A 25,022-nucleotide genomic window follows, 5' to 3' on the forward strand; every position below is an offset into this window, starting at 1 on the left:
TTTTGTTTTAGGCCCCCTATATCTAAAAGCATCCTTCAGTGAGTCCTTTTGATTTGAAGGGAAAACTTTAATGTTTCTACAAGGTCATCTTACCTCTTTTTTCTCAACATAGCTTCAGCTTCAGGTAATTATGCATTCATTATACCTTGACACTGGAAAGTTGAAACTCTTTTGCACATACTTTATGCTTTGCTATTACATTAAATAAAAATAAACTGAATGAAGATAAATAAAAAGAAAAATACTTTATTTATCCCTGAGGGAAATTGCAATATTGTAGTATTTATTTATTTATTTAAAAGGCTATGAGTTCACTTCTTAAATGTATGCTAATTGGAAGTTGTAAATTAAGCTGGTGAGCTATTTACTGTATGCTCTCTTATACACTATAGCATGCTCTAAAGGTTGAGTTCTACAGGTCTCAAAAGAGTCAGACCTTGAGAAATAAATTAGCAGAGTGGAGTTGACTGGGTCTCTCTGCCACCTTTAAAAATCCGCTTGAAGAGAAGTGTAAATAATCAGAAGCAAAACGAACTGCTATAGTGTCTCGCTGTTAATTTGGCTAAAGCATATCACAGATATTTCATTAAGAGCTCATAAGAATTGTATCTACTTGAAAAAGAAGGGCATAAGATGTCTCCTTTAAGGCAGGCTTGATCATGTATCTGGAAGGCTATGCAACCCTTGCTGCTGGTGTTGGAGAAGTTATCTAAACAAGGGCCAACATTTCTATGTACTTACAAGCATTCAATGGCTTTGGAGACATTTTGGTAGCTGTCTTTGTTTCTTTGAAAGCATTGAGGAATCTTGCTCCAGTTTCTACCACAGAAGCCCAACCTTCTAGTCAGAAAATCCTAGAATCATCTCTGATCCTATTTTGTTTTAACTCCCACAATCCATAGGCATTAATAATTCCAACACATACAGTAAACTCAGTGTGAGTCCTGAAAAAGCCATTTCATGGCCAACTGAGCTAGCTGTGTGTGTGTTAAATTATTCATACCAAACACGGATGGCAGGGGAATAATGTTAGACAGTGAAGATGGGTAAAGAAAATCAACATCTTTGAGATTTTTTAAAAAGTATCAGAAGTCCTTGATATTAGTTAAACTATGTCTAGCCAATAAACTCGAGCGCGAGAGCGTATCTATCAATGCCCAACCCTCAACAGCTAGAATGTGCACACACACCCATCATTGCTTGTTGTTTGTTTGGGAGCAAGGGTTAGAAGGACGGTGAACACAGGTTGCAAAAAAACCACCCTGCGACCAGAACTCATCCTCCTGCCAGCTTGCCTTCATCATAGAACTGACAGTTTCCAGGGAGGACGCCATCGAAGAAGTGTATGAGTGGAGCTGTGCTATTCCAACCTAGCGGCTGAGGCAAAGGACAGAGGCTGGAAGACAAGAGTGCGCCCAGTGGAGGTGAGGTGTAGTGGCTTGGTAGCTAGCACAACAGCAAAGCTCCTTAGGAATGCCAGAGTCAGGGGAGAAGCTGCAGGACAAGCCATCATGGAGCTGGTCAGTACTGCTGAAAGGATGATGCATTGGCTGTGGCTGAAGTGTAGGGACACCACCTGGACCACTAAGGCAAACAACTAACCATGAGGCACACACCCAGGCTTGATCAACCTCTGGTGGACCAGCCTTAGCTGAGAGTATATTGTGATAAATGGCCGAAACACCCCATGATGGTGAGGTACACAACTAAGGATGTGTCCGTCAGTGAAGCCTTATAGCAGCTCTCTGGCAAGAATGTTACAAACAGGGATTGCAACATCTACTCCTTTCAACCTGTCAAACGATGAGCTGATGAGTTTATAAATCACAATAAAGAAAGTAAATATCCTGAATTTTTTTTTTTTTTTTTTTTTTGTAACTTTAAAGGAAATGTTAACTTTTGATTTAGTTTGAAACTGTCCTTGCAGATAGCTGTGATGAACAATGCAAGAAAATATTATTTTTAAATAATTTATCTCTGTGTTTTTACCATGCAACATAAAGCATGCATGGTAGTATGTGTGCAGTGACGTTTAACAAAGTTTGACAATGATGTAAATATGTAAAGGGGGCATAAATGAGCCTATATTCTTGATAAATCTTACTCCTTCGAAGCATCTTATGTTGAAAAATGAGGGTTCTGATAATGTTGTCCTGAAGCAGGAGGCTGCAATACTGCAAATACCCTCTACTTATCACGGTGGACTTACTTACTCATCAAAACATAGAGAAAAACATCTTATTAGGTCAAAAAACAATGAATAGACTTATATTTTAATTTATGAATTATGACAATTAAAAAACAACTGGACATAATCTTTTAAAATATATCACGTTGATTTGGAAACAAAAGTTATTTTCCCCAAGTAAATAATTCTTCAATATCCTGAATTTTTCTTAATCTTTAATCCCTTTCACACATCACTTCTGTCATACGGCCACAAATCATTATACCATTGCAGAGTCGGGGGGGTGTGACATTAGCGTGGTTTAAAGCACACAGTCGCATCCACAATGACCACATGATGTTGAAATATTGAGACTGCTTGCAGTGCTATTTATGATTCAGTTTTGGTTATTTAAGGGTACGGTGTGTGCGAATTACTGACATCTAGTGGTAAAGATGGGCATAGAAATTACTTCAAATACCAAACACAGCTGTAAATGGACGGTGGGCATCAGAGACCAAAACTCTTCTGGGCATAAAACATGTTTACTGTGTACTGTCTTCTTATATGCGTCTTTTAAGGCATGCAGTTTTGCAAGTTTAGATGAGTAGCTTTAAAGGTCAGGTGTAGCTGTGCTACTACTTCTTGTTTTTTGTGAGACTACCATGGAAGGTGGGAAAAATGCACTCTTTTTGACGCTCTCACCTTTAAAGGATCATCTCAATGAAACCAGACATGTTTTGGAATGTGTGAAGGAGAAATTACGCTGGGTTTCCATGTCTATCCCTTCCTTCTGCTCACACTTACACGCATACTTCAAACACACACACACACACATACACACACACACACTGCAGATGCCCGTTCGGCAGTTTCACACGCCAGTGGACATGCTGTTACTACACTTCCTTACCCTCACGTTTCACCATCTCCCATTACGCCACACCTTCCTCCTTCCTCTTCTCATCTCTTCTGTTTATTCCCACTCCATCACTCCTCTGACACCTCTTCACCCCTGCTGCTGCTCCCTCAGCTTTCTCTCCTCATCATCCCATCCTTTTTTTCACCTTCTTTCTCCTGCTCCATCTTACAGTTTCTCATACATACGTGGAGATTTTCTACAGCAAGCAACACCAAGTTATTTCCACCAGAAAATGGTCAACTGTGCAGAGACATGTTGGTGGAATTGCTTCAAAGAGGCCAAAGATGTTTTTGTTAATTTTATTCAATTAATTCAATGTAATTCTAGGCTTATATATCAAAAGGGAAAGAAAAAAGGAAGGTATCTGCAATAAACTGCAGTATGTATCATATGGTTTTTTTAATGCTTATTTCTAACTTTGCCAGTTTCTCACTAAAAACTAAGCGGCAAACCCAGCATGTAGGTTGGTTCAAACACTCTGACAAAGCCGCAGTGAGAAACCCCACTTTCGCTTGAAAAATCACTTGCCGGGGTTTGAAAATATCCAGCAAGCTTGGCGCTGCATTAAATCCTCAGCAAGTCTTTATATACTGGTTCCATACTCTAATGTTCTGCCCACTCAGTCTCAGTTGTGCCACATTCCTACATGACTAGCTTTCAATTAGTTCTGATTTGGAAAGGGGCTGCTGTGCCGATGACAGGTGTCAATCTTTCTAACTTGCTCAACAGTGGGATTTGATTACCCAGGGAAAAAATGCTCAGTAGTGCTTTTCTGTCTGCTTTCCAAACAACTTCATGAAAATGTACTTATTTAACACTGTCTAACTAGGACGTTGGTTCCAAAATGGAGGACCCTAATGTGCATTAGGTAAGTAAGTAAGAAAAATGTATTTAAAAAAGCACCTTCAAATCATAAAGTTCTTTACAAGACAAAAACAATTACTGTAAAACAAGTTTTAACAATAAAAACAGAATAAAAACAGACACTAAGTTGGTTTATAGATTGTCTGTAAAAAAAATGTCTTTAGCTGCTTTTTAAAAGAGTGAATGGAGTTTGTAGAGGGTTAAGACAGCAGAAGAGAATTCCACAACATCGGTGCTACTGTGTTAAAAGCCTGATCACCATGACTTTTAAACCGAGCATGTGGGGTCAGCAGCTCCCTCTACGAAGAAGGAAGAGGTTTCAACAGGTCAGGCAGATAATGTGGAGCTAGATCATGTAGTCCTCTAAAAGTTACAACTAATATTTTAAAATGAACTCTAAAATTTACCAGCAGCTAATAAAGAGAAGCTAAAATGCGAGCGATGTGACCTCCTGTTAAAAGTTTTTCTGCAGCATTCTGCACTGCCTGGAGGCGATTTAAAGCTAATTTCTTTAAAAAAAAAAACTGTTATAATAATCTAAACAGGAAAATAAATACATGGAAAATCATCACCTAGTTCAGCTTACGACACCAGTAGTCTAAGTTTTGAAATATTTCTTAAGTGATTCTTAAGTTAATTTCAATCTAGCTCTTTGGAGTGCTGTCAAAGATGACTCCCAAACTTCTGAGGCTTGACTGAGCGGGAGGGCCTGAGAAGCTGTTTTGTTACTTCTAATTTCCAGGATGACATTATCTGTGGAAATGTGGAAATTTTCAGTGTTTAACTGAAGAAAACTGTCATTCACTCATTCATGTCTGCTGCATACTCTTTCGACAACCACACAGTTACACTTGTTTTGTGCTGTGTCTGAGTTGTAGGAATTTTAAGAGTGTCACACATCGAACAGTCTGATCGATGGCCAAGAGAAACGCAAAATCTGTGAGTGGTAAATGGATTGTTCTCTGGCAAACAGGAAACCGCGCCAGTACAGAGCCCCCCTGAGATCAAACTGTTTTTCTACAGGCCGAGTGAACAAAAAGCCCTGTGATGCACTGAAATGAGTTCGAACTAATTTCCTCTGCACATATTTACATCAGAGAGGCTCGGCCCCTTTTAAATGTACCGTTTTTTCCCCCAGTCATGCTACTGGCCTGTTGCTAATCAGTTTTAAAATACTCCTCCAGTTGCTTCTGTCCCAACCTTTGTTGAGATAAACTACTCCCATCAAATTCAACATCAGCTACTATTTTTCATGACATGGTCAAATGTCTCAGTTTCAATATCCCATTTGTTGTTTAGGTTCTCTTGGGAATAGATTTTGCAAATCAATGCATTCTGTTATTATTTGCAATCTACAGAGCATCCAAACTTTGGAATTTGGGGTTGTATACTGATTATAGCTTCTTAATATTTTCTGCCACTGTGATTGAGAGCTTTCTCTAAGGGAACTCTTGGCCTCACGGCCCAGCCCAACTGGAATGAAATGAGGGACAAATGAAGATCTTGTCACAGACCAGTGAGCAGTACACCTGAAAGGTCTCTCACTCTATCTATTACTCTTTCAGTTCCACACACACACATATATGCAACCATGGCCAGGCTGAGTCAGAGAATCACCCCAGAGATTTTATTCATCCTTGCTTTTGTATGAGTGGGCAGCCACACAGGAGCTGTCTCCATTTTTAACTCATCACAGGATTCAACACAGCAGCTCAGATCATGCACTGGACCTTGGAGTGCTCTAGCAGTAATACTTTCCATAGTACATGATAAAATCCAGCTCTAATTTAATTTTTACATCACAGTATAAAATATTATTTCGAAGCTAAGTCTTCCAGTGTGGACTAGACAGAAATATGTACATGTACGAGATGTTACTGTTGTGACAACAACCACGTCACAACAGTAAGAAGTTACCACAGATGAGCACTAAATGTTTTCAAACCTTTGGTATCAGTATTTTAAAACAACTTTGCATGTGGACATTTTAAGCTTTCATTTTGAGACTGAAGAGGTGGTTGTTTGATTAGGTTATTAAATTTTTTAGCTATTAGGCTAGACTCAGATCCTAAAGGTTGGAGTAAAGCTGTTGAAATGGTGTTCGCAACCACAACATATTACACAACACATAACATGGAAACCCCATGAAGACTAACGAAATAATTTAACCCAGTGTGGTTTTTACACTAACTTTGTTGTTTTTCCATGAAGCAAACAAAGTTTTTTTCCATGAAGGAAGCCAGGGTTCTTTCCCACCTTCGTCCAGATGCTGCTAATTGTAGCTGTTTATCTTAGCTTAGCATACCAAGTTAAACTAAACTGCTGCTAATTGTAGCTGTTTAGTGTAGCTTAGCATGCTAAGTTAAGCTAATTGTAGCGGTATAGACTACTTACTGTATAGCATTGTAGTTATCTTTTTCATGCTACATTAATAAATAAATAAATAAATAAATAAATAAATATGAAGAGGAAGATCATTTAAAACTTCCACTTAATTTTTCTGCTGGCAAAACCTTTACAATAGAAACTTCAACCATATTATTATTAGAAACTACAAACCATGTGTGGCCTGTTTTTTTTTTTGTTTGTTTGTTTTTTTCCATGTTTTTAAAGATGTGCTTTATAAATAAGGAATTGTGCTTGTTTTAATGAGTAAACAAGACACTGGGTAATTAAACCAGCCTAGAAGAAACTATTTCTAAAACCGACAGTTTTCCAACTTCTCCACTTTAATATAAACAGTGAAAGAAAAAGCAGGGCTTTTTTCCCCAGATGTGAATGCTACGGTCCATAGCTTCCAAGACAGGCTGTGACGGTGCATATGTTCATTCCTGACTTCCTCTGCATCTCAATCACAAAAGACTGGTTTACCTTGACAGCCAAAAGTGTGAGAGCTGCAGCTGATCAAGGCAGCACTGGAGTCAGAGTATCCAGACTAAAGAAGAGGATGATGAAATGAAATGATGAAACAGATGAGGTTTTAATCAGAATGTCTTTCTGTTGGTACTCTGCAGGAATTTTTCATCACCTCATCAGCCCTCTGTATCCACCCCTACTGGATGACAGACCGCCTCCCAGAGTTCCTTGCTGCGTGGCCTTTTCAATAATGTAGAAGGGAAGAGAAGAGAGATAAAATGAGGGAAGAAACGATTTCCTAGCGCTGTAGGAGCCCCCTGTGTGACATTTACCTCTAGTGAGGCCTTCAGTGTGTGTTTGTGCGTGTGTGTGTGTGTGTGTGTGTGTGTGTTTAATGGCCCTTTGCCAGACTAATGATAACCCCCTCTGCCTCACACACTCAGCGGACACAACTCTCTTGGTAGTGATGCCACATGCATCCTTTGGATTCACACCAAAGGGAAAGAAGGAGGAAAAGTGGAGGGATAATAATCAAGAGGCATTGCAAACAGTTAGAGTAACAGTACTTTAAATTACTGGGAAAAAGTCAACAAATACAGTCTCAGAAGCAATCACCTCGTTTAATTCATCAGCAATACTAGATAATGTTACTACTATCATACTCAACTAACCGCTCTCCTTTATGCAGCACCAGGCAGTCTCATCTTACCTCCTGGGGAGTCTACCAACCCCTACCTGGACACACAGCTTCTATCATTACCTCCCAGCTTCAGCTCGGGGCCTGCAGAATGTCACACAGCTGGAGAGTGAGCCTCCAAAGGCAGATGAAGCAGAAAAAAACATATAAATGTCTTAACAAGGATGGAGCACACTTTATCTGCCTGCAGTTTTAGTTCTTGAAGGCAGACATTGCTGGATTTAAAAAAAGAATATTTAAAATAAAATCTTATCAAAATATTAATTTTAGTTGTGTAACAGTGTACAGTCAAAAACATCAGATGTACTGTCACAGTCGAGGAGTCAGCTGCTCAATTTTTTTTATTTCTGATCCCTTTGTATTAGACATTCACATTAACCTTTAAGCTAAGTTCATTTTGATTTTTAATACATCAAATAATAGACAAAATTTGCTTTTTGTAACCCCTTACCCCCTCATTGTGCTAGAACTTCAATTTTATTTTAGGATTTTTCAATTATTTCAAGAACATAATGTTAGACTTACCACTACGAGTTCACTGTGACCTTTGAAATAATGAGTATTTGACTTTGGAAAAGGCAGATGAGAACAGGGTTTTCATTTTATCGTTTAAATCTCTATATTTTTTTAAGTTAGTGCCTTTCAGCCTGTGGATCGTTATTCTTGGGAAATGGTGGTAATGATTCCCAACTGCATTGGGATGGAATTATTAGTTTGTTGAATTCAAACAGATTTGTTGTAAATTTGAAGATACGTTTAGTTACAGTAATTCAGAAATCAAATCAAATACATTTTTTAACTCATGAAAATCCCAAATTTGTTTGGGAAGGAGGATCTCTCCAGGAGCAAAGAAGAAAGCAGATCATAAATAGAGATTTGGATGAGTCACCTCCACCTGTCAGTATATAAAGGGGTTCTAATTTTTTTTTTTTTTTTTACCCATTTTATTTTTTTATTCTTTAGTTAAAAAATATGGATTATCAAATCGAGACATAATTGAAAAAAAAGCTCCTAAACATCCTCACTTTGATGCACACATTAAAACAAGTATAATTATTTGAGCCAAATACATATTAGAAATAGATACAAATCACATGATATACCTGCCACGATAGGCTATGTATGTGTGTCAGTATGTTGAGATATAAGCCTTTGCCATCCATCACTTATCAACAGGCGCTGTCAGGTCTTCAAAATGACTTGGTGTTGATGAGCTGAAAAGAGGTCGCAGCTCAGTGTCAGTGTTTGTTTACACAAAGAGGAAAGATGGCCGACTTGTCCAGTTTATCACTGTCCTACTGGTGGAGGCAAACTTTAGAATAAAATGAATATATGAAGTTTTGGGAAAAGAACCAGAGCAAACTAAGAGCGGTAACACATGCATTAAAAAAGAAAACCAGGATATACACTGTTTTTTGTTAGTAATTTTAATCTTTGTCAGTATGTTGTTACAGTAATTTTTTTAAAATGTGGCTCTACAATCAAATTTTGCCTGTTAACCTTGATTTTAAGGTGCTAAACACAAGGAAATATTTGGAAATCACAGAGTTCAGAAGACTGTACTGGGTCTCTCAGTCTAATGCTGACCTCTTGTGGATAAAATAAATCCCTACCAATAACTAATTTGGCCCTGTGTAGCAAACCAAAGGCTGTGTGAATTTTACTTTTTAAGCTTCCTTATCTCAGCGAGCTCTGCCTGCCGCAGTAGCAGCTCTCCAGCCAAATCCGGCCTGCCACTCTTGGCCAAGCACTGGGCGAGCTGGGAGGCCTTTGATTGGTGCGGAACGGCTGGCAGCGCTCTCCTCCACATGGTCAGGACGTGGAAGGCCTGGGCTGACGGACTGTCCCCGGCCCGGAGCTTCACCAGCTGGGCAGCGCTGCGACGAAGACGCAGGGAGGACATCAGCAGAGCTATTTCTTCCTGTGAAAGTTCTCCAGACAGCCAGAGAAGAAGAGCGTCTGGGAGGGAGTCTGTTAGATGTGCACAAATGGAGCAACAATGGTTAAGATCTTTATTTTAGACACTAACATATAATTGAAACTAGAAATTATTAAGTTATACATACGCAGATGGAGCAGCAAAGATGTTTATGCATTAATTAAAGAAAGCTTGTCACAGCCTATCTTAGTTGGAACTGAAGCAATTGTAAGTGACATGGACTTGCAAGTGGTCAGAGTGGATGAATGATAGATGAGCGTCACACACCTGTCTCCTCACATAACTTCACCCTGGCTGCTGTGGGCCGATTGATGTTTCTCACTTTCTGAAATGAAACAGGATAAATCTGTAGTTTTTTTTTTCACTTTTGACAGACACTTTTTTTAGTATTAAGTAAATATTGAATTCTCTGATTGCTTCAGCACCTTTGGTAAAGTCAGGGACAGCTTACAGACTGGATCTCCCAGGAGCTTTGGATCCTTCAGGACAGTTTTGTCCTCTTGCCACTCCAGCTGATCTCTGCCGACTCTATAAAACAGGGCTGTCCCCTTGTAGTGAGGCGAGCTGTAGTTCCCAAACGGGTCTACTTCAGTTAGACGGACCAAAAGGTGATTCCTCCGCTGGCTGTGAAAGGTGAGTCGATCGGCTTTGCTTTTGCAGTTTTGAGCAAAAGCTGCAAAACACAAATATTTGAAAAGCTTATGCAGGAAATACGACTTCCTTCTCCGATCCCTTTAAATCAAACATACCAAAGGGCATGCTGTACAAGCATTCTGCAGGCTGCCTGTGTAAACACATCCTTCATCCACTTAATTGTGTAGCGTGGATTCTTGTGACATCAAGCAACGGGAAGAGAAATGTGTACTAACCCAGAACAGGCTTTTCTACTTCTAAACCCAGTTTTCTTAAAACTTTAGCAATGCAAAACTATCTTAAAGAGCTCTCATTATTCCCATATGGCAAATTATTTGGAGGAACTGGAATGCAGTGAGTGATGAAGGCCAATGTGCAGGATTAGCTGCAGAAGATGTTCAGAGATATAATGGTGGTGTTTGAAATTATCTTAGTGAACAAGTAAACTGGAATTTTTATCTATTAATCCCTGCTTTTAAGGAAAGCTGTGCTTGTGACCATGTTACGAGAGAAACTCTATTTACTGGCAAAACAACATGAGGCAGGATGTACTGTATGTAAAAACTGTGTGTACATCTTTCCCTAGATTTAAACTGGCCAGTAAGAGGGAAGAATTATTTTAAATAGCTTAGATTACTCATACTTCACACAATGCATACGTGATTATCAAACATTTTTACCTCTGCCAGGTTGTTTACTCTGCACTGACACAGAGGTTTTTGTTCTGATCATCATTCCAGTAGCCAAGTCATGACAAGTATTACATGTGCTAAATCTGTTGTCATAATACTGTTGCATCCCAGCTTAACTAAATTCAGTGAAATAATGACCATCCTCTGAGAGACTTAATTGCTTTCACATAAGAACCTTCACATCCCACCTATGGAGCTGATGTTGCCAGTGAAACACAGGAGAAGCTGATCCGCTTCACACATTAAGATCTCTGCCGAGGTCTCCATGAGGCCGTCGTAGCCCTGAGTTTGCAGTTTGCTCAACTCCCAACTGAGATCTTTGCTGGGCAGGACAGCCACCAGTATAGTGTTAGGATCCTCCCGTCGTCGCTGGAGGAGGACGGTGACAGCATGGATGCGAGTGGACTCCTCCAGATCCTCGGCCAAGGAAGCGAGCTGACAAGGCTGCAGTGGGGAGAGGAGACGAACCACGAGCAGCCTGGTGGGAGGAGAGGCAGGCAGAGGGAAACTTAAGAGGTTTAGCGCTGGTGAAAAAGATTAATTTTTTGCTGAATAAAGGAAAGTGTCTCTTATCAGGGGCCAAAACACAGAGGTGATGCGCTTAACACAGAGAAGACTTTAAAAAAGCCACTCTGCACATATTATTCCCTCATACAACTGATTTAGAGAAGAAAGTATAACAGAATTAAAAACTTGAATAGATCCAAGACCTGTAATAGTACCAGCTAAGTAGAACAGTATCTTGGATGCCTTCTTTTTCAACGTTTGTCAACACTTTACATATACGTTATGTGTACTTATGTTGTGGCATAGAAATGCTAAAGCCTGGAATTTAAAGCATTTATACCCCCCCATCCCATGTGCCCTTTTAAAACCCCTTAAGTAAAGGAAAGGTCTTTCCCTCAGTCTGGCTGTTAGTTGTAGTGTTCTGCATTTATACATTTTCTTTACTCAAATCCTGACCAAAGACACCTCAGTAACAAAGCTCCAGTGAGGCAAGCGGTGAGTACTTCTTAATGATTCATTCCATGCACAAATTTTTTAAGTTAAAAAAAAAATTAAGACTGATAAATGTTTTACCTACAGTTCGTGGTATGTGAAGTACTGCCTGGTCTTAGCTTAAAGTGTTGACTTCTTACTTTAAGCTAACTAATGCTAGAATGATTAAAAGTACATTAAAGAAAATACATGAAAAGAAAAACCCATTTAGGAGAAGAACAACTGATAAAAATAACTAAATCATGTGACAAAAGGAGGGGTACCCTCTTAATGTATTCAGAAAATGGTTAAGTTATATCCTACAAGCTATTGAAATGTGGGGTGTACTTATTTTTCACACCCTGCTTCTGCATTTTCACTTATGTTTAGTTCAATAAAAACATGTTGTGTTGTCCACATAAAGTTGCATTTGCTTAATTTTGAGATCAGGTATTTACCCAATGATTTTTGATTATGTGCAGATATGTGATGACTTTCTTTTTTATATGAATGTACCATCACTGCCGTTGTAGACATTCAAATATATAGAAAATACTTTAAATTGTTGTGTTTTCTTCCAAATATCTTGTCTCCAAATTCAGGGCTTTTCATGCAAGGCTTTTTTTTCTCCCAGCCAAGTCTTACAATAATGAAATTTTCATCAGCTCTGATGGCCCACAAGTAAGAGTCCCTGAGTTTTTACTTATTTTAGCTTTCTTTTTAAATATTTAAATCCTAATTTCCTTTCTTTTTGCTCTCCCGGTCTAACCAGTAGTGACGTCCTCTACCTCCTCAGTGTGGTTGGAGGACTCCTGGTGAGTCTGACAGCTGGAGGTTCGTGTATGGATGTGGCTGTGAGGACAGCGCGGGACCCCAATAACCTGCTACGCCTGTCAAACGCGCTTATTGGGTTCATTGGCTTCGGATACCAAAAACATCTTGTGAGAAATCTTGTTCAGCTCAAGTAAAGTCCAAACTGTGACAGCTGCATAAATGTATTGAGAAATGGTCACAGGTTTGTTTTCTCTTTGTCTTACAGGGTAACTCTTTGGTAAAAGGAAAACTGAAAAAGCTCTATGTCACTGAGAGGTGTTAAGGAAACTTAAATTTTATTAATAACACTCAAAATTATGTTTTGTTTAGTTTATTTTTGTTGTACACTTTTCTACATTCTCCTGTATTTGTTTCAGTCTTTACAGTGTTCTTGTGATGACGGGAATATCGCTGCTGGACCCTCATGATTTAAGTATGCTGTGGGGGTTTCTGATCTTCCCCGAGAAGCAAACAAATCTGAAGTCAACAACTGCAAACTGGATCTCTCCACAAAGGTACAGAGATGACCAAAACTATATATGTTCCATACTTTATAGAGCTTTCAGAGACACTTTGGTGTGTTTGCCTTCATGACAAATTCAAAAGAATTTGCTTTTTTAATTTGAGTTATCTTCGTTTTAGCCCATAATGTGTGTTTTCATTGTTAATATAGAGAGCAGAAATTATTGCTGAAGCTCTGAGAGGTGAGTCAGGCAATTGTTTTTCTAATGCTCATTTTGGCAATGAGGCAGAGATTACTCCCATCAGGTAGTAGAATAGGAAAATTTCTCTTAATGACTTTCTGCCAGGAAATCAAAAATGAATGAAAAGTACTTTATTAATCCCAGAGGGAAATTGGAATGGCAAAAAGGATGATAAAGATGACAAAGGTTCTGTCTGAGCAATCAGAAAAATGGGCTTTTATCATCTTTACCTAAGCACTTTGAAAATGTCTCGGAGGAAAGTAAAGCTGCTGGAGAAATTGCTTATTTTGCTTAATGTGTCACAATCATGTTTCATAGAGGCGATGGTGTGTATTTAATCTTAGTCAAATATAAAAATTAGCACATTAACTTGAATTACCATCGAGGTTTATTTTTTTAAAAGAAGGAAAAAGCCATAAAAGTGAAATATGTTCACATCATAGGCTTATATTTATTTACATTTTTCAGCTACTCTGACTTTATGAACAAAGTAAAGCATTTTCATGATAGTGGTGAGATGGTATTATTTCCTTTCCTTACATAAATGATGGTCCAGTGCTTCCCTTACTTCCGAATTAGACAAGCTCTTGTCATGCCTGATACTCAGATACAGTACTAAGGTTACTTAGTCAAGAACTTTCCTGAAGAAAAAAAGAAGACTCATTGGCTGGATCCAAAATCTATGAAAGGAGCAAGTGATGTTGGATGAACAGAGTAAACCTTTTACACAAAAAAAAAACAACGACGCATGACTATTTGAAGCAACAAAAAAACACATTATGTATTTAACCCACTACTCCCTTAACACTTATGTATCACATTTGATATGGACATTTTCTGGTAACTATTGCATCACCATGTGGTAAAATGGATCAAAACCTTGTTACTTGTCTTCTGCCTCCTGGTGGAAACTGTTTACACTGCAAAAATTCTGACATATCACATCCATCAACTGTATATATAAAGAAAATTTTATGCTTGGCCCTGCAATAGACTGTTGAAATGAATGAATGAATGAATTGTATCCCCTTTTTTACATTTTGTTAAAGGGCCAAATAAATACTTCATATTAAAAAAAAAAAAAAAGAAAAAAAAACTTTCTGTCAATTATTTTTAGTTAGGTGTTAAAGGGCTAATTACCTCATAAACTGTTTATATTTACCACTCTTAAAAAGGAATTTTTTACAGTGTACTTCTTTCCAAAAACGATTCAGGTTAAGTTAAAAATATATACTTTTTCACAATGTTAACCATGTTTTAGAAAGAATTTCATTCAGAAACTTAAATTATTTTCCCATACCTGAACAATCTGTGGCTAAAAGAGTTTAAAATAATCTAAGCCAGAAAAAAAGAGAGAGAAAAAAAAGCATTTATATTCGATTCCCTTGGCTCGTGGACAAAAGTCTTGAGAAATTTTTATTTTAACTCTTATATGTGCTTTTACACTACATTATTCATCCATTGTAAGTTGCTCTAAATATTATCTCACCTATCTTTCTTTAAACTAGAGGACACGCTTCACCTAATACAGGAGGGATGTGAGAATTACAATCAAAACCTTTCTTAACCTGTTTTACAGAGCGAAACTAAAACAGAAAGGAAAACCATTGATGTCGGTTTAGTTTCTCGTCTTCCTCTCAAGCCTTCAGTAAATTGGTGTTTTGTTCCACAGTAGGCAACAGTTATTTCTGGTACTGCTCAAAAATGAAAACCACATTGGTTTTACTTTGTTTTGTTGCAGTACATGAATCTTTTTTTTCTTCTCTGTGGTCAGGCGCAGGACTATTTTCATCTTCCTTCGTGGTGGTAACAGTAAACTCATACTGATACTGATAGTAAGAGGTAGTGGAAACAAACTGAGATCATACAGGTCTACGGGTAAAATACAATGGCTGATGGAGTTTATCAGAAGGGTGGCGCCACGTGGAGATGTGGTAAGACACATGGAATGATTCCAACTCATAAAATGCAATTGAAGAGTTATGTTAAAAAATTGTTTTTGTGTTTGTCAGATTTATCTTTTACTGGGTGGACAGAATGGACAAACCAGGGCTGGACTCAAGAAAAGTGAAAATTACCCAACATGCTTTACCTTGGGATTGTCTGCCCTGTCTGCTGTTCTGCTTTGGACTTTTCTGCCTCATATTACAGTTTGCATTTTGATCTGTTTATGTTGGAATGTACATAAAAGTATCCACTGAAAACTATGATAGATATGCTTAAAATAAAGATTTTAAACTGCCCCCAGTTGTTCTTTTGTTGTTCTTTTATCATATATTGCAGTTTTGAGTGTAATTTTTAGAATGTTGATGACTTGTTGCTGTGAGACAGGATTGTGTGAAGACATACAAGTAAATAATTCTTCTCAGTAGCCTCCATCTTTTTTAGTTTTCCTGACTCTGGTTGCCAGGACAAAAGAAGTAGGCCTACTCAAGACTAAAGGGATCTTGGTCAGGCAAACACCAAGCAAACAGTCAGATCAAGAGTTGAGACTGTAGAAAAGGGGCTTTGAAATTATGCACTTATATGACCCAAAGAAGTTAGGGGATTAAGTACTCTCTTTAGACTTAAAAGGATTCCTGAAGGAATTACCTCATTTATACAACTCCTATGATTAACCATGGTGATGGCAGCATCAGTCTCTGGGTATGATTTAGTATGACAAGGAGCTGAGAGATTACTTAGGACAGAAAATAAGGATGGATGCAGGAAATACAGAACAGCCCTGGGTAAAAACCTTCTCTAGCAATAATGTGTCAGACTGCTGGAAAGGTTTCATTGAAAGAACCTAAATTATAGCATCAAGAAAACACAGAAGTGGCTTCAAGACAACTCTGTGAAAGTCCTAAACCACATGGCTAGAATCTGGATTCATTTCTGCACCACAGCTCCTCCTTCTAAAACAAGGACCGTACATTCAAAAGTGGTCAAATAAGCAATTCAAACTCCCCATTTGACATTAAACACCACTGAAGAAATTGTGTTGCATACCTGTCATAAATCTCCCTCAAGTCAAAAGACACCAGCCCATTCTGTTGACTCCTGGCTGAAACTTGGTCTAGAACACTCCACTGTTTGTCCCTTGATCCCAGAACAATCAACGACTCATTTGATGTTTCCTTAGACTTCATGGTGGCATCCAAGATTCTGACAAACACATTAAAAAATAAATTACACTAAAAAAAATTGCTGATACAGATGGTTTGGACATTCTTACAGAAAGTGGTGCATAAATAACTTCTATATGTTTAGTCTCCTACAATATTGATCATGATCATAGAAACTTAACTCACCTCACTCTCTCTGAGGGACGAAGGGGAGCACAGACTGGGCGACACTGGTGGTCCGGCTTGTCTTGGCCCCTCTTGTCCCTTTTTTTGTCAGGGTTTGGGGGACATGGAAGTGTGACTGTTAAGGGTCTCTTCAGGGGCTGTGAAGTAGGATGGGTGAGGAAGAGCAGTGGGCTTGCAGACACCACCGCTTTATAGGCCTCATTTCTGGACTTGACGGCCGCCAGAAGGACAGCGTCCACAGGCTGGACCTGAAGCAGATGAGGAAACAGCTGTTCTGCATGGTTTAGGAAGCAGCTTGGCTGGAGATGCTGAGTAATATGAGAAGAGTTTTTTCTGACACTTTAATTTAGTCGACAACATGTTTTTAATCAAAGGGAGCTGATGCTTTTTGACGTGAGATCTAGCAACAAACTGCTGCAGTGAAGTTGGTTCATTTAATTGAACTCACATGTCAGTTTAAATATAAGCCACAGCTGTTCATATGTTGTTTATTTTTATCAAACAGAAAACATTTGTGACAACTTAAGTCTGTGAATTAGTTTCTTCATTTCGTTTTTTTGACCAATTTTCTGTATGACGTCTCTGTTTCTGCTTTTGTAAACGTTGATCTTTAAAATACTCTACCCATTTCCCAACCCGCATCAGAGCTCAGTGTTGTAAACTTGCCATTAATCATGCCTTCCATACATGAATAAAAGTAAATTGGGTGACAGATGTGTGGTGATCAAATCATCACCCTCATACCATTGTTTGTGCCATTACAGGAGCAGTAAAGGATCCTGGCAGGTAGTTCAGGCAGATCCGTGAGTCCATGGGGAGTTTTAAAGACAACCCCCTCTTGGGAATGGTGTAATTTTCTCTTTTGAGACAGGAAACCACTGCAAAAAGACCCAATGAGTACACCTTCACTTCTGCAAAAGAACCCTGACAAAGAGACAAAACATGAGCTAAACTATCTGTTTTGATCAAGGTAATCATCAGCAGTGTTACACTTTACACACACTATGTAACCACTTAATAAAAAAGGCAACTGATACATTTGCCAGTATACTGTTAATATGTTCACTAATAACGTATTTTTGTTGAGACAGGACTTGAGCTGTGAAACAGCATTGTGTGCTTTGTACAGCCGCTCCCTGTTAACTCTGAGCTCAATTTCAAACAGCTATTGTGTCAGGACCACTTGATGTCATACTGTAATACAGACTGGTGTCATTTCAGGTGCCTAAGAAACAGATATGCTTCACTTACTCACAAGACTAAATCTGAGTACTGCTGCCAAGAGACTTCCCATAATTTGAATGATCCTCTTTTGTTTCAACAGATGCTTTGTATCGTCAGGAACTTCATTTCAGTTCTTGGACTGCACCCCAGTGAATACCAGTCCTTGTATAGTTTTCTGTATACCAGACACCTCTCTGCCCCTGGATTTTGAGTCTTAACATGAAACTACATGCTTTAAATTAACACCATTTACCTAAAGTGACGTTCTTAAAGCTTTAATGGATATAAATGAAAGTAAAACAGCTGGACTTGATGATCTTGGCCCTTTGTTACCGAAGCTTGCTGCCGACATCATTGCTGATCCTTTATCATATATTTTCAATCTAGCATTAGATTTCCAGAGGCTTGGAAATCTGCTGTCGTCCTATTGCTCTTGGAAGGGTGGGACCCCTCAAGCCTCAATTATTATCAGACCATTTCAAAGCTCAAAGCTGTTTGCTGGTTCAAAGACAAATGTTTCACATTGTGGACAGGTTGATGGTTTAACTTCTGATAAGCTACCTTTATGTATCCGAGTCCATTTCTGTTCACTGTAAATGAGTTATGTTGAGGTACTCTGAATGTAAAGGCACACTTATATGCAGATGATACTGTATTGTATAGCTCTGCCCTCTCTCTAGACAATCCTTTCTGCAAAATACAATCTGCCTTCAACATCGTTTAGGGAAAACCTTTATATAAAATTAAATTAATGATATTTGCCCGATCACTTAAAGATTGCCACACTCTGCCTCAGATTCTAATCTGACAAAGTAAGTGAATTGAATTAGTTTAATCTCAAAAATATATTATGTTCATGCTTGAGGAATCATTAACTTTCAAGCCCAAATTGAACATTTCACTAAGAAGCTGAAGTTGGGTTTCTTTTTTAGAAACAAAGCCTGCTTCTCATTCCAGGCTAGGAGAAACCTGGTTTTAGTCACTTTTTTGCCACTGCTGGATTATGGCGATATTCTTTACATGTTATCCCAAAGTCCTGTCTGCATACATTACACACTGAACCACGGAGCCCTGAGGTTTATTACTGACTCAAGATCTCTTACGCATCATTGCACTCTATACCAGTTAGTAGGCTGGACACTGCTTACAGCAAGGAGAAAAGTTCACTTTCATATCTTTCTGTATAAAGTAATACTATCAACTATCAACTTCCATCTCACCTTGGCATCTTATTAACCTTAAAGAATCATAGCCACTACAGCCTGCGATCACAAAGCTCTATTCTGTTTGATATTCCACAGACAGAATTTGGAAAAGGGCTTTTAGCAGCGCCTGTCTCTTGTAACACACTGTAAAAAGATCTGAAACTGACTCAGTTCATACGTGCCAGCTCCTTCAAACACCAGATTTCAGAGAAGTCATCTTCATGGACGTGTACGTCTTCAGGTATTGTGCACAAAGGACTCAGTACTTATGAGCAGGCAGTGTTTTGACAGCAATCAGAACACTCAGGTGAGAAAATCAGGGAAAGATTCTTACAAGGGAGGTAACAGCAACTCAGTAACTCACAACACAGCAAATTTCTATAGCAATTTTTACATAATTTCTCTTTTCATTAACCATTTAAACCTGGTCAGCTCTCATTATGACTGAAATTATTACAGGCACCCTGATTAGCCCTAATTACATAATAAAAATAATAAAACAGGACTATTGTGTTTATTTTCAACTGCTCAAAAATAAGTTTAGGTCCTAATGTTCATTTTTAAAAAAAGGAACAAGTGTATTTTAGCACAAACATTAATGCTTAAAAATGGAATCATTGGCTATATCCTTTGTCAAAAAAGGGGGAAAAATCTGACAAGGATAGAAATTTTACATTTTTCCTTTGTTCTATTTAAATTTACTCAAGCATAGTAATATTTTGACACTGGTCCCTCGATGTTAAAAGTCCCTGGATGCCTCTAGATACCGATAACATGCATTTGAACCTTATTATTGTTGAGCATTTCTTTATTTTCTTCAGGTTTGGCCATTTAGCCATATTTTCTGAAAACCAGAACTTAAGAGGTTAAAATACTTTATGTAATAATTTTCTTAACCAAAGAATGTCACATCTCCCACCAGCTGTAGCCTCATTCTGAAGAGATCTCTGATGGGAGATCAGGTAGCTGATGGTGGCAAACTCATACACCTTGAGAGACCTAGATGGCAGTCACAAGAAGATACCCATGATATGGAGATAAAGTGAAGTGCACTGTTGGATTGATTGTGGGAAGGCCTGAATTATTGATCTTTTCACAAGATTGTTTATAAAGGCATTAAAAGTTTCACTTCCAGGATAAATCTTGTTAAAGTATTGGTTTGTTATTTTGACTCAAACTAAAGTAAGGATCTTCTGTTTGCTAATGCCATATTTTTATAAGAGAACTTCCTGCCAGTGATATTATGCATAGTAATTTACACATAATTATTTCCCTCAACTTTTTTCACAAATGATTAATATAATATATATATAGTATGCTAGAAGTGCAAAGTTAATGGATATAATAGAACACCTTACCTTTTGTCCTCTGTACACATCCTCTATTGTCACAGGGGTGATGTAGCTCACCCTCCTCTCCTCATCAACAATCTTCACAGCAACATCCCTGTAGCTGCCGCGATGCCGTACACGGAAAGGCATGGCCACTGTTAGAGGGAAGTGAAGGCTGGCCTTGGCCTGAACTTTAATGTGGATCACTCTGCTTACCAGCTCCTCAGAGCTGGACACCATCAGGCAGCTTAGGTGGTCTGCCACCTCGCACCACAGGACTTTAGCAGCACCAGCAGATGCTCTGATAAAGCTTTGATCTTGTGCTTCAGAGCGGCTCTCATCCGACTGACCACCGAGCCTAAGCATTGTTTGAAAACACATACGTGGAAATAAATAATTATTTGCAGAGTTTATGAAATGCTGGAACAAATTCTTTATGTCATCTTTCCCCAGACTTTTAGTCTGTCTCTCTGATCTGAATTTTCCTGATTTGTTCGGGTGTGAGACAAATGCAAGCACTGAGTGCACGAGATCCCTTTTGATTAAATTTTCATTTTGGTTTTGGTTTTTTTTTTTTTTCTTTACCTCCGCCAAGGCGGAGGTCATGTATTCAATTACATTGCTTTGTCTTTCTGTCTGTTCGCAACATAACTCAAAAAGTTATGAATAGATTTTGATGAAAATTTCTGGAAGTCTCAAACATGTCATAAGGAAAAAGTTATTAGATTTTAGGGGTGACCCAGGAATTTTTTAATGGATTCTTCACTATGGGGAGATTGTGATAATTTTGCCATTAGAGCTTCCAAATAAAAATAATGGCTACAGTCATTGACAAAAAAATGACAATGACTTGGCAGAGGTCTGCACTCTCTGAGTGCTTCTAGTTTTATGTTATAATTTCCTTCGCAGTTCTGAGAACTACCATTCACATGTCTACGTTGTTTGATACATGTTTTTAAGATTTTATTGCAAGTTTCAAATTGCATGGTAATGTGGTAAGTACTAGTGACTTGCAGAAAGAAGGATTCTAGTCTTAACTTTATCCTAAGTGAATACAAATGTTTTAGGTACTCCTGCTATTTATTTGTTCAGCTCCCAGATAGAGGGAACATTTTTAGAGCTGCCACCAGGTCACCACATTAGAACTTCTTTCTCAAAATGTGAAAATAAAATAGCAACCATGTGCAAATGAATGGTATATTTTGCGCTCTGTGCAGTAAAAAGAAATTTTACAGGGATGCTTGGAAATATGATAAAGGATTAACTAGAACAAAAGGTTATGGTGTAGTCAACTTACCCTACTGAAATCCATTCACATGTTTCCTCTTCTTTCTTCTTGATATTTATCTTCTCATTGTCCTTTTGTGTCTTCTCTTCTAAATTGGTCTGGCAGTGAAGGGGTTTTTCTAGAAAGTCATTCACTTGACACATGTCTTGTAATTTTTCTTCTATCTTTTCCATGTTGTTGCAGTCAGAGTCCAGTGTTTGCTCAGTGTTAGGGAGCCTTTTCTGGCTTTGATCATCTTCAACCTTGGGTTCATACCCAAGATTATATTCAAGCTGATCACTCCTGAAGTTTTCACATTGCACTAAAGTGTCTGTGTCTCTGGATTCCTGAAGTACTGCAATCGAAGTCAAGGCCTCATTTGCAGATAACTGGAGGACTGCCGCATTTAGCTTAGTAATGATTTTAACCAATTTGTCCACAAGGTTGTCTATGTCCTCTCCAACACTCAGGAAAATGTCACTGAGGGAGTCTGAACAGGTCCAAGTTTTATTTTCTGTAAGTGATGAAAACATAATGAAAGCATAGATAATCTTACTGCTATATAAATCAATTCCTGCAATAAGAATAAAGTTTTAAACCTTGATCACATGTATACAATTATTTTACAAGTACCAGACATATCATGAGCACAATCATCCATCAATGTTGTGGCTGGAAAGGTTTGTTTTATTGTGCAAAGCCCCGCTTACAGTCTCAGAAAGGTTGGATGAACCAGTCTCGATAACTTGCATGGTGGGGTTTTAAAGTAAATTTGAAAGTGCTGTCAGGAAGTGATTCAACTAGAAGTTTGTGCAAGCTACAGAAGAAATTAGCCCAAAGTAGGAAATGGCAGAAACAAGGTAAAACAAGAAGCTTTAGCTCCCAGCTAAACAGCAAGTAATGTGTTTCTGTTGTTCAACATGATCAAGTCAATGCATTACCCGTTTTTGCAACTGCCCTGGATAGCTTAGCTTTATCTTTTGATGACTGCTTTTAAGCTTAAACATAAACATCTGTGTTGGCCAAATATTTCAACTGGCTATTGCTTAGGATAGCATAGACAGGGCAAGCAGTATCAATTACTGCCAAGTAGAGATTTTGGCAGAGCTATATTAGTATTTTCATACCCATTCGTGAACTGGAAGACTAGAGTTTTTGCTGTGCGCTGGTAACATCAGCATGTGAACCAGTCTTTGCTTTGTTTACGTACCATGCTAGCCAAGATAAAGCTAGCCTTGCTAAAAAAGATTTTTCATGTGTTTGCACATATATGCACAGTTAGTCTCTTACTGCACTGTTGAGCATAAGTGTTACAGAGTAGGCTGCACTGCTACATAAAAAAAAAACATAGTGACACAAGAGCTGACACCATTGTTGCAGGTTTTGGAGCAGACCTTTTCAACCTCAGATTGACAAGACCATGAACAAGGTGGTGTTTTTTTTTTTTTTTTTTTTTTTTACTTAAAGACCATTGCTGTTACATTGACTAAGCAGCTTCACCCATACACTGAGAGGCTTTGAAATGTAAAATTTCTTTAATAATTGACTTTGACAGTTGAGATGATGCTTCAATGTGCTTATGTCAACAAAGGGCACAATGGAAACCCTGGAAAGGCCCTTGGCCCGTTCTTGTACAAACACAGAAACATAAAAGACTCAGTTTACAATCAGAAATTAGCCTGGCTTTGCATTGTAGGAGGAAACCTAGAAGGGCACAATTAGTGGAACAACTCCACACAGAAAAACAAAGCAAACCAGGAGGTTAAAACTTAGAATCATACTCAGTTGTAGGTCTATGGAGAAATCTCTTGCCTTTAAATGTTGCTGACTGTGGATGAACAAATAAAAAAAAGAGGGATACAACTCTGGTTCTGTGGGTCATTGCATAGCCTGATTGAAAGGAAACTCATCAATATTGCAGGTCACAACATAAAAAGAAGCTAGATAGACACCCCTACCTGATGTAGCTGGATGCTGTTCAACACTGCCCTCTGGTGGAGCTTTTTTGAGCATGGAAGCACACTCTATGATGGCTTCTTTCCAAGCTATCAGTCTGTCTGAATGAAAAACATTCAGCTCCGTCAACACTCCCAGAACTTTCTGCTTGCACACTTTTCCCTCCTGCTTTTCATCAACACGCATTCTTCCATAATCTTTCTCCTCTTCTGCAGGACTGAGCTTCCTTTTTTCTCTGCTCCCACCCACTGGTTTGGCACAATGTTTTCTGCAGTGTCTGACACCTTCAAGCCCCAGGGTCAATGTGATGAGACTGTCCATACTCTTCATGCCAACAGGATGGTTCGCTTTATTGGTTTGTTTACTCACATGCTGACTAGTATCCATGGTAAGCTGAGAAATGCTGGAGATGAAAGTCAGAAGTTTCTTTGTGGGCCCCTTTTCTAGCTCTTTTTCAATCCATCTTGCATATGACAAAAAAAAAAAAAAAAAAAAAAAAAATCTGTGAATATCAGTTTCTTTTTTAAAAAAACATTATTCTAGATTTGAAGCAAACGCTGCCCTGGTTTCTGAGTCCTTGGTTTTGAGTGTTAGTGTGTCCTTGGCATTCCCAGTTTACAGGAGCCAAAGCTGTATTTATATGGCTGCCAGTAGTAAAACATGTTGCCGAGGCGACCCCTGGAGGCGGGGCAGGGATGGACAAAAGAGGAACCGCAGATCAAAAGCTTCACAGGCTGTTCTGCTCTCCAGTCATCTTCTATTCTTTTGCGGCTCATTTTACTGCCTGTGTGAGCAAGTAAGAGATCTTTAGAGTGTTTTATTGACACACAAATACCAGTTTGCCATAGTGAGAAAAACACTTTCCAGGGTGTCATTTTGTGGGTTTCCTGTGGAAATTCTAAAGCTGTGATCCTCTGCAAAAAAATGTAAATGTTTTGAATGTTCTGTCTAATAAATAAGTGGCACACTGGCAAGTAATAATAGAAGTGTTATGTTGTACAATAATTCTCTCAACTGTAGGAAAATATGTGGGTGAGCACAGCAAAAAAAAAAAAAAAAAGTGATATATCTCTACAAAACATAAACATTCTCCATATTATATTACTGTCTTAACATTTATATAATCATGATTTCATATTTTTTTAAAAAGTTTTGTGACAGTACCTGAATTTGAGGAATTTGAACTTTCTGGTTTCTGCTTGTTAGTGTTGTTGGATGAAGTGAAGTTCCTTTCAAAGCCATTGCACAGAAATGCTGCACTTTGTCTCCATCATGTGGCTAATTCAGTACACTGTCTCCAGCTGTGAGTAAAGAAACGCTAAACGTGAGTTTAGTTCTATATGTAGCTTACAGCAACAGACCACAGCAAAACCTCAAGACATTCAGCATACGCAGAAGTTAAGCCCTTTAAATTAATCTATTGGATTAAATTAAATTTATAGTCAGATTAAACACTTTCCTAAACCATCTCCTTTTTGTTA

General features: G+C 38.4%; 2 protein-coding genes across 2 annotated transcripts; one reads left to right on the forward strand and one right to left on the reverse strand.

Moving 5' to 3' along the window:
* Nucleotides 1-8,965: 8,965 nt before the first annotated feature.
* Nucleotides 8,966-24,290, reverse strand: dthd1 (death domain containing 1). The gene is made up of 10 exons (XM_041984563.1): nt 23,544-24,290; nt 21,616-22,099; nt 20,346-20,676; nt 17,303-17,482; nt 16,559-16,806; nt 16,257-16,412; nt 10,959-11,248; nt 9,871-10,118; nt 9,713-9,770; nt 8,966-9,477 (listed from the first exon to the last, which is right to left on the reverse strand). The coding sequence occupies exons 1-10, from the start codon at nt 23,926-23,928 to the stop codon at nt 9,167-9,169; spliced, it is 2,691 nt and encodes an 896-aa protein (XP_041840497.1). The 5' UTR covers nt 23,929-24,290; the 3' UTR covers nt 8,966-9,166.
* On the forward strand, nt 11,174-15,501 carry LOC121639377. Its single transcript, XM_041984564.1, has 6 exons — nt 11,174-12,429; nt 12,521-12,689; nt 12,788-12,837; nt 12,939-13,076; nt 15,040-15,199; nt 15,278-15,501. Exons 1-6 carry the CDS (start codon nt 12,359-12,361, stop codon nt 15,464-15,466), a joined length of 777 nt encoding a protein of 258 aa, XP_041840498.1. The 5' UTR covers nt 11,174-12,358; the 3' UTR covers nt 15,467-15,501.
* Nucleotides 24,291-25,022: the final 732 nt, after the last annotated feature.

The sequence above is a fragment of the Melanotaenia boesemani genome, chromosome 5, assembly GCF_017639745.1.
Source record: "Melanotaenia boesemani isolate fMelBoe1 chromosome 5, fMelBoe1.pri, whole genome shotgun sequence".
NCBI lineage: Eukaryota > Metazoa > Chordata > Actinopteri > Atheriniformes > Melanotaeniidae > Melanotaenia > Melanotaenia boesemani.